Raw genomic sequence first — 10,649 nt, 5'->3', positions numbered from 1 at the left:
ATATTAAATGTTTAATTGTTTAAATAATTTCGAGACCAATTCTGCACTGATATTCATGTGCAAAAGTACTAACGAAAGGTAAGAATTGTAAACATACGTGCAGTGCTTAACAAATGTATTAGACCACCACCCAGCAATGAGAATTACTGAAATCGTTTTTTTTAGGTTTGTGTATTGTGTTACTGATCAATGCCGTACATGAAAAAAAAGCTACACAACCCGATTCAAATGCCAAGTTTTTGTGATCTAAAATAAATGAGACAGAGCTCAAACATTTCAAAGAACCTGTACAATGAAATTAGAAAGAGCATTTACCTTTTCAAAAAGGGAAAGTAAAAATAAGCAACTGAGATCATGGACTTGCACAAGTTTGGACACCCTCATACCTATGACTGTTTTCAGAATGAACCGATCACATTCAAATTTAAGTTCAATGGGAGCCACTATTTAAAATGCCTCTGACTAACCCCAAATAAAGTTCAGCTGTTCCAGTAAACCTGACATTTTTTGGGGGGGGGGGGGGGGGCAGAAGCCTAAAGGTTTTGTGCTAACACTGACTGCTATTTGGGACCTTTGACAATTCCCTCCACTTAAAACTGGAACTGAGGCCTTGCGTCAAGGTGGATGAATTATGAGCAATTGCAAACACCAATCAGTGTTGGCACAAAATGTCACTTCGCTTCAGTTTGAATCTCCTTAATTTTGTTCCAAATGAACTGATATGGAAAGAATCTGCATTACATCTTTTCCTGATCTTTTCTTTAAATGCCTGGTGTTTTAATATGTGTGTTAAGTGATGGAAACTAGATAAGAACCACACTGGACGTGTGTTAGACTTGCTGGGATATTTGAGTGAATGCTATTGTTTTGTTGTTGTTGTTGCTGGAACGGATGTTTTCACCACAATGACTCCGGACGTCGGGACCTCTCCTCAAAGCGGCTGGATTAGCAAAAACGGCAGTTAAGGCAGTTGACTTGAAGAAGCGGCACATGTTTTACCCGTCGTGTGTCGCATACCAGCTGCAAGTTGTTAAGCAAGTGGTCGACGTTGATGTCGTCGTAACTCTCGTGGAAGGTGTCGGGGTCGTCTCTGGACTCTTCCTGGTCGCTCGTCACGACATTTTCTAGACTGTTGACGGGTAAAAAACAAAACATAACCATTTTTTTAGGTGAAATAACACACGTCATCAAAATCTGCGATATTTATCACTGCGAGATACCACTGGTGGTGTGCTTACTCCCTCTAGTGGTATGTGGCAGAATTACTGACTGAGTTGGGTTTGGGGGCTTCGGAGTACAGTACTGTCCTGATCAATTTTTATCCACAAAGCTATCTAGCAACTCCATGCCTCCATTTTGTGGAGTTGTCGCTGAACTTTTTTAAGGACTACAGAAACACGAGTGGGTAAAAGTTCGGTTCAGATTGGAGTTGTGTAAGTGTAACAAGCGATCATTTTCAGTCGACAGCAAATGGCAAAATAGCCGCACTTTGAGGTCGACAAAAATATATTAATTTGAGTGATTATTAATCAGATGCCGTGTTTAGATTTGCGGGGCTGCATGAAACATGTTCCTGTAAAGAACATTTTGGGGTTGCTTCCTCTTAAAAAAACTAACATGAAACTATCCTCACAGAATTCATTGGAAATTATTGAACGTGAACACAGAATGAATTGAACTAGTACGTCTATGTTAAAAGCATTCTTCAAAAATTTGAGACGTTTAAAATTTGACCTTTGGAATGCTATAATTATTTTTTTAAGATACTCATGTCAGTTTTTCCTTGTTTGCTGCCTCCTATTGGTTTGGAGGAACTAGCACAAATATGAGGAAACCCAATTTATGAAATTGTCAGTGATGCTCAACTGCGATTTTTGCTCCACAGCCCTTCAAGATATTTATCCAAGCATGCTTCACCATGAAGTGCAATAACGTGTGCTGCCACCCCCCCCCCCCCCCCCGACCCCCCCCCCCTTTCCAACCTCCTTACCTTCTCTTCCCCGTTAAGACCGAGTTGAGGTACTTCTTGACCGCCATCTGTTTGCGGAAGCGGCTGTAGTTGTCTGTGAAGATGGCGTCCGAGTGACGCTTGACCGGCTCGTCCATCAGCTCATCACTGGACGCAGGTGACATAGTCGAGTCAAAGTAAGAAGAAAGGACATAAGTGATAAGCCATTATCCCTGCCGCCCTCCTCCTCCTCCTATTTGTCTTCCAACCCTGCTGGCTTTGCAACAACGTGCAAGCAAGCACTCATGGCATCACTTAACCTTTAACAATATGCATCATCAGGCAAGTCAGCTCCTATCATTGTAAATGTCACTGGACGCAAAAAAAAAATGTATTTGGGAAAAAAAGCGCACAAAATTTGGAGATATAGGTTTTAACGTCGGCCAACAACAGCCGATACGTGTTTTGCAACCTTTAAGTGCAGACACAAAAAGATATGACAACTTTCAAATAAGCACATTTCTTATGTAATTCAGTTTAAAATCCAAACTTGATCTGACATCCTTCAATTGTCAGGTGTTTTTTTAATTTAATTTTATTTATTTATTGCTGTTGACAACATAGATTTATATGTTCTTGACTATATTTGAACAATTTACATGTCGGACTCTTTTCCAAAAGTAGTCAGGAGCAAGTTAAAAATTTAAATGTATTTCGAATGTAGTTCAGAAAAATAAGTCTGATCTTAAACTTGACCCTATTCAAACTATTATCCCTCTTTTAAGACCTTTAAGACAATGTTTTCTCCACAATACCTATACATGCATCCACCTACTTGACTCGCTTCCCAATCAGAGACTCCAAGTATCTCCTGGCTGAGAGCTGGCCCAGAAGTTTGCTGTAGCCGCTGGTGAAAAGACCGTCTGCGTGTCTCGTTGGTCTACAAGACAAGACAATCATTGCCGTGCATTAAAATAAAATGCCGCAGATAATTCAATCAACAAATGCTAAGCATCACTGAGAATCATAATGCATCTTTCAACTCTCTTTTTTAACCTTTGTCATTACATGAAAATAAAAAGGACAGCAAATATAAATACAGATATAATACTGTATGATCGTGCCGTTGTTCAAACCTCATGGATGCGTAGGGCAGACTGAGAGTCCTGGAGTAGAAAACACTGAAGAGGGCAAAGAGGAGAAGAAGATGGGGGCCGCTCCGCTGTGACATCGCCTTACACCTGAGAAGAGGGAAAACTTCATTCCCCCATGATCCAAATCATAAGTCCCAGAATTCCTTTTTTTGGCTAAAAAGACAATTCTGTATGGCCATTCTCATTCAACCGTAATCTCTCTTAAATAATAAAAATCATGGATGACATGTCAAAGGTAATTTATTTTGGACCTGAATTTACCCAGCAATCACACATAAAAACACACTTTTAAAAAGTTTCTTTTTGTTTCATTCCAGATTCGGTATTTGTGATTTCTTCATCATGACCGCACGTACCAAATACATTTCGTATTCACAGTTTTTTTGACGACTTTACAACAGCCAATGTAATTATTCTTAAAACGTATTTTGAAGCAGGGACAATTTTGTAAAATGAGAGAAAATATCAACTAATGCGCAGTTACACGCAGGACGAATTACAAATGAGAGTACAGGCGATACATAAATTTAATTTATATCCTTTAGCTTGAGAATATTACTTCTTTTTCCTCGTTTCTTTCCAAAGTCACGAGCGCTCGTATTACCAAAGGTAAACAAGATTATTTTAAATCAGCTTTGTTTTATCTGCCGATGTGTGGCATACAAAATAAGGTAAATACCTTTTGGCTAGAGAAGACAATATAAAAATATTGTGTGTTAAAGCATCTTAACAGATGGTCAATTGTACCAAAAAAAACCCGAAAACACGGCGAAACCAATGCGCAATTACGCACGGAGCCGAGTTGGCATTCGAGTTCGGACAGCCGTTAACGTCACCACAATCCCCAAACCACTTCAAAATAAAATAGTTTCTCTTTAGATATGTTTAATTAGTGTGGATAATGGGCAAACGTTTGAAACGAAAAAAAAAAACCTACAGTCATATGCAACATGCAGCCAAATTCTGGAATTAGGAAAAAAGTAAAAAGTCTTACATGTACCGTAGAAAGAAAGAAAGAAAGAAAGTATCGTAAACGCTCAGGAATCCTGGTTTGCTCGCTGTCGTCCTTTCCGTTGTTGTGTTGTTGCGTTGTCTGTTGTGATATGTCGTCTCTTTTATACACCTGCTCGCCCCCTGCGAACCCCCAAGGGGACGAAATGAAATGATGATGGGGAGGGTTGAGACGTCGACGTAGTAGGTCACTGCTGACGTCACTGCCACTGCACGGCCCATGGTCAAATTAGTGTTGGGGTTTTTTTTCAACCTCTCTCTTTTTAATTAATCATCGGACTAGCAAATGAGTGACCCAGAACTAAGTTCAGTGTCTGGACAATTTGGATATGTTTTCATTTAATATAGGTATACAATAGTTTGCAAGTTCAAACATTTCATTTTCAGAGACAAGACAGCAAGACAAGCTTTACTTGTTAATCAGATACAAGACAATGGCAGTTTCAGGAATCACGTTGAGATATAACTTATGTTCAAAGCAAAGCGATCATAAATTAAATCATCTTTCCCCTTTAAAATACATGCAAATTTAATTAGTTCCTTTGATCTCGCCAAAAGATACTCCGATTTCTTGAAACGTAACTCTTCATAAGAAAAACAGCACTCTAAATTATTGTAATTTACAAAAACATCCACATATATCTTCCTTAATTAGAATGTGATTGTTTCGATTCAATGGACATTGTGCTGCCCCCTCTGATGTTCACAACTTGCCCACCGGGGGGCCACAGTATAGTACATGTAGATTGGTTGATGAGCAACAAAGATGGTTGCAATTTAGCTAATAGAGTTTGATAGATAATCATGTTATATTGGTGACAGTTTGTTAGCCTTCCATGGCGTTTCTTGTTATCTGATCGTAACACTATTTTGAATCTCTAACGCTGTCTTGAAAACCTATTTTGAAACCGCACCGTAAAACCACTTGAACTGTGTTCAAATGTTCCTTGTTAAAAAAAAATATATATATATATATATACCTGTACATATTTCCATCATTTACGAGATTAAGACGTGTTTTGTATATGTATAAAACTGTTATAAATACAAGTAAATGTAATAATATGAAACAGGAGGGTACTGTATACCTCTTTTAGACCAGACCAGTGTACACACCATTATTTAAAAAAAAAAAAAAAGTTTGCATTTCCAAGTATTCCAAGTGGCCTATTTCACAGGTTAACATTGCCTTTATTGTTTCTAGCATCTTGAAATCTTTTGTCTCCCAGCACGGATTTGAAATGTTAGCTTGCGGATTACCGCAGCCAAGAGCTCGCCTGTGGCGCTACCCTTCTGCTATTAAGTGTGTGTCCTTCTTTGTTCTATGTTGAGTTCAATCCGAACACACGCACACACACACACACACAGAGTGGATGTTGCAGATTATCACTTGAAGTAAGCACAATACCCCCTCTTTTTTTTCTATTTCAGGATGTGTTGGACAAAAGATTGAAGAATATCGCACAAGCGTTGCCGAGTCTGCCACCCACGGTGTTACAAATGACGTGGGCTGTGTGCTGCACACATCCTGCCATCCGTCCATCCAGCCAATCGTCTGAGCAGCCATCCATCCACTCGTCATCCATCCAATTATACATCAAACAGTCAGTCATCCTTCCACGACCCAACTGTCCATTTATCTGTAATCATCCGTCCACCTAACTGTATGTCCATCCGTCTGTCCGTCCGTCATTCATCAATCCATCCATCCATAAACTGGATGATTACCGCTATAGGGATGTATGCAATGGTGAGAAATACACAATCAGAGGCTTTACCGGGTCGTCTAAAGGTAAGGGGAGAGAAATAAGCTTGAGTATACACAGTATGATAGTTTATCAATGGGTCAGACAGTCAAACGTGCCATGTTAATATCCTTCCATCCCCTTTCTTTTGCACTTATCTTCATTAGGGTCGCAGAAGCCCTGCTAATTTTGCATTGGACTGGACCAATCGCAAGACACATGATCGCCACTAATGGACAGGTAGACTGTACAGGTGATACAGCTCATTCTCACAAGTGTTCCGGTGTGGTAAACGTTCATGACAATGAGAAGGACAACAGTTATTCCATTGGCAAGTCCAGTATGACATCAAGTCCACGTCCTATATTTGTCAGGCCCACCGGACACCCCCCTCATCCACCACTACATCTGCCACCTCCCCATGCTCTCCTCCATGATGGCACCATGTGAAATGTAATGTGATCAGGCCGCAGAGAAAGTAGATTAGGGGCCAAGTCGGTCGTAATTGACAGCAGTGACTGGAGACAGAGCCCGCCAGGAAAGGGAAGCGAGCATTATAGTGTTGATGGAATGTTTGGATGGGAAAGGGAAACGTTCCTTTGGACCAGGACTACTGCTGCCAGGTGTGTGTGTGTGTGTGTGTGTGTATCTTGGATCTTAGATCATTTCAAATGCCATCCAACAATCTAAGTATGTCATGTCAAAAGGTTCAAATGCTGCTGTTTTTGGAACAATACAGCAGGTTCTCTACACAGAATTACAATGGATCATCCAATATATTTTGCAATAGTTTTGTTGGCGTAATACTGTACAATAATAGCGCAAAAAAATCTTGTTTTCTGAATGATTTAATATGGAATAGGCAAGCATGCTATGAAGATGATTCATCCATCCATTATCCGAATGGGTTCATTCTCACCGGGGTTGCGGGTGTGCTGGAGCCTATCCCAGCTGTCTTTAGGCAGTAGACATGGCAACACCCTGCACTGGTTGCCAGCCAATCGCAGGACACATAAAGACAGACAACAACCATTCATACATATAATCATACTTAATGACAATTTAGATTGATCAATTAACCTGTCATACATGGTTTGAGAATGCAAGGAGGAAACCGGAGTACCCGGAGAAAACCCACACAGGTATGGAGGGAGCATGCAATGTCTACACAGGGAGGACCAATTCCGGATTCGAACCCTGGCCGTCTGTACTGTGAGGCGATGAGGTGGAGACTTGGAATGAGTCAGAGGTCCGCTTGATGATGAGGGGAATCCCTCGGCGAGTTGAATGCCTTCTGCGGGCCGCCTCATCCAATTAACCAAGCCCAGAGTGGCAACTCTGTGATGGCGGGTGATTGTTGGCGTCATGACGGAGGAGCGGGGGCTGGATGTCGGGGGGACGGGCATCTGGGTGCAGATTGGACATAGATGATGCATGTGGCGTTTTAAACAAAACAAAGCAGGGCTTGAGGGGCATAGATTACATGATGGGCCATCACAATGTATGAGCTGTATTGTGAAACTATAAAGTTCAATGCAGACAAAGACATGGAACAGCTGTCTCATGAAAAGCATGGATTTCAGATACAGTACGTGCTTTACAATGGACAACAACAGGTTAAAACATACTGCGCAAGAGGAGAATAATGTGTGGCATCAATCAAATATGAAGATGTCACCAGAGCTTGCATATGATTATTATTATGTAATTATTTTTAAATTTTCATTTTAAAACAAATAAAATGTACAATATGAATACATATTTCAGAAATTAATTAACAAAAACAATAACATGTAAAAGTCTCAGATAATTTTTTTAATCAAATCCATTAAAATTGTTTAATACTATAAAACAAAACTCCATTGATAAGACAATGCATCATACAAATACAGTGCACTCCGCTTAATAGAACACCGGTTAATAGAGTAATCCGCTTAATGGAGCAAAAGGCTCTGGAACATATTTGCCTAATGCAATTTCCTATAAAGATACTCCGCTTAGTAGAACAGATCTCCGCTTAATAGAACAGGCCGTAAGCAATGAACATTGTAAACTAGTGGTTTTCGAAGTGTAGCTATCGCGATACTGTACCACTATCGCGAGAAAACGCGGTGGTTCTAGCCGTATACAGTAACGGGTAGCACGCGTCACTCCACACATGGACACACGCACTTCACAATGGCTTCAACTTCATTCAAGAGACGAGAGAGAGACGAAGTGTAGCTATCGCGATACTGTACCACTATCGCGAGAAAACGCGGTAGTTCTAGCCGTATACAGTAACAGGTAGCACGCGCCACTCCACAGATAGACACAAGCACGTCACAATGGCTTCAACTTCATTCAAGAGACGAGGGCTATCACCTGCGGATAAGAAGGACATATTCAGACGATACGATGCATTGCCGGATTCTCAGAAGGTACGCCCGCGGTTTCCAGGACTTCCCTCTTATCCAGCGCATTGAGAGGGAAGTCAACCGCAAAATTACGGACTCCTGTTTCCAGACAAAAGTAACGAAATTTTTCTCGTGATTTGAGATGTTTGACTGAAGTTGATTAAAGTTGTTGTTTTGTTGTTTGATTAAAGATATGGACGTCCACAGTCGAAATATCTCTTCTAACTCGTCAGCAGGGGTTTTTCTGCGTGCATAACTTGGTCGTCGACGTGTCTGAAGGTGTACCTAATAAAGTGTCTCCGGTTAATAGAAACCCCGCTTAGTAGAACAGAAGCGCTTCGGCCCAATGGTGTTCTATTAAGCGGAGTGCACTGTATTGTCAAATGATATCGATTAAAATAAAGACAATGAAAACAGGGAATGTACCAGTCAACCCCAATGCATCAGTGATTAAAAAAATATTTAAGGCTCCCTAAATTAATTAATAAAAATAATAATGTGCATCAATACAAACGCTATTTCTATTCTATATTAAATATTTTTAAAACCATCTTGGTAAGAATATCATTTTAAGAAAAGATGCAAAATAAAAGCATCACAGTAATTTCTTTTAAATAAAACAATTTGTGTTCACGGCCATTTGCTCACATTTTGCCGTCTACTGCATCTTTATTTTTCTTTTATAGTAGTCAAATAAACACCTAAGGTACAGAGTTTTTTTTAAAGCTTTTTATTATCTTTGTAAAATTTTAAATGTTGCGTTACAATGTGTCCTACATATTCACACACTCCTTCCCTGTCATGTGCCTGATTGTCCCCTGCAGTCAAAAGACATTAGAGAGAGCAATTCCGGAGAAATTCCCCTGGTGGTGAATCAGGTCCACTGCCATGCAGTATTTCCAAAATGAATCCGGATGAAAGTTGGGAAATGAGCCGCGTTAAAGCACAGGCAAAGATGACCCGCCTACTGGACCACCGGCAAAAAGTGTTTCATTAAGATGAGTGTGAGACCTCCTCATACGGCTCATGGTCAGGAATCTCTGGAGGATTTGCTAATGGAGGGTCTTGTTTTGGGCCTGTGTGCATCAATTAGACGTCCAGAGCTTGTGTTTGCTTCCTGAATGAAGTAAGCGCATAAATACATTTGGCGGACATTACGCACCGACATGCCAGCCATCGTTAATTAACTCGCGCATTAACCGGACCAAAAACCTTCCCAGAACGCATTTGGGTCCATGCCAATCGAATTACTTGCCTATCTATCTATCTATCTATCTATCTATCTATCTATCTATCTATCTATCTATCTATCTATCTATCTATCTATCTATCTATCTATCTATCTATCTATCTATCTATCTATCTATCTATCTATCTATCTATCTATCTATCTATCTATCTATCTATCTATCTATCTATCTATCTATCTATCTCTCGAGCTATCTATCTCTCGAGCTATCTATCTATCTCTCTCTCGAGCTATCTTTCTGGTATGGATGTGCAGTGAAAATCTTTCAATAACGACATAATGGTGGCGGTCCACATGATGCCCTCCGTGCGCCATTGTGTGACGGGCGGTACCGACGGGTATTATTAACGTTGTTATCAACGTTAGCACTGCCGCAGCCGCTGCCTTTTCTGTGGTGACATGTCAAAATGTCTTGAGAGGATTTGTAAGAGTGCAGAAAGGTTCGGGGGAAGAGAGTGGGGGGTGAACATAGAAGTTTCTTTGCTTTTTTTTTTGTAGGAGTTTTATACTTATTTAATTGTAAACATCATGCAGATTTGATGTACATATATATGCAGTGCTGTCTAATGAAATGTGAATTTTGCCTAGCCTCTTACAATCAATCCCCCCCCCACATAGACAAAGTTGTAACTTTCAAAATAGAATAATTGTCATTGAAACATGAACCGCAGTTTAGACCAGAACTTCTCTCCAAAGTGCACTGTTAGGCTCACACATGCCAAAGCAGCCTTGCAATCCTGGAATCTAAAGTACTTGTGCGTTATGGCAGGATGACCTCACCTTCTAACGGGTACCAGCAAGCGAAGTGGAGGACGATTATGTGGCAATTAAGTCCATTTCCATGTTTTCATCCAGAGATGCATGAAAGAGCAATTTTACCTTTTTGCTTTTTTGTGTGATGGATGTCAGTGTGAGTTGGAATCTGGTGCATCCGTGTTGTGAAAAGTTATGTAACAGCGTTTACATGCGGAAGCCAGCGCAGCTTTGACAAAGAGGCTAACTCCTGTTCCCTCCCGATCTCCCTGACCTTCACCCTCCCGTGATAATACCTACAAATCAAACCAACCATATATACAATATATATGTATATATATGTATATATACACACACCTGTACATACACACACACACACACACACACACACAT

The 10,649-nt window shown here is 40.4% G+C and overlaps 1 protein-coding gene across 4 annotated transcripts; it reads right to left on the bottom strand.

Moving 5' to 3' along the window:
- Positions 1-524: 524 nt before the first annotated feature.
- Positions 525-4,251, bottom strand: vip (vasoactive intestinal peptide). 4 transcript variants are annotated; one of them, XM_052079482.1, is made up of 6 exons: positions 4,097-4,251; positions 3,085-3,189; positions 2,784-2,888; positions 1,991-2,116; positions 1,018-1,129; positions 525-940 (listed from the first exon to the last, which is right to left on the bottom strand). In XM_052079482.1, coding segments are annotated over exons 1-6 (459 nt in total). In that variant the 5' UTR covers positions 4,099-4,251; the 3' UTR covers positions 525-931. The 4 variants fall into 4 exon arrangements, with proteins under 4 accessions (XP_051935442.1, XP_051935444.1, XP_051935443.1 ...); XM_052079484.1 differs by having other exon boundaries at positions 4,103-4,229; XM_052079483.1 differs by having other exon boundaries at positions 3,085-3,205; positions 4,097-4,221.
- Between the last annotated feature and the right edge of the window lie 6,398 nt (positions 4,252-10,649).

This window comes from Hippocampus zosterae, chromosome 11 (assembly GCF_025434085.1).
Source record: "Hippocampus zosterae strain Florida chromosome 11, ASM2543408v3, whole genome shotgun sequence".
Classification (NCBI taxonomy): Eukaryota; Metazoa; Chordata; class Actinopteri; order Syngnathiformes; family Syngnathidae; genus Hippocampus; species Hippocampus zosterae.
Note: the sequence above shows the minus strand (reverse complement) of the source record. Positions and strands in the feature narration are given on the sequence as shown.

Coding starts and splice junctions, on each gene's coding strand:
- vip (XM_052079482.1), bottom strand. Junction 2,117..2,783: donor CTGATTGGGAAGCGAGTCAA/GTAGGTGGATGC, acceptor ACCTGCGTCCAG/TGATGAGCTGATGGACGAGC. Junction 1,130..1,990: donor GTCTTAACGGGGAAGAGAAG/GTAAGGAGGTTG, acceptor ACCCGTCAACAG/TCTAGAAAATGTCGTGACGA.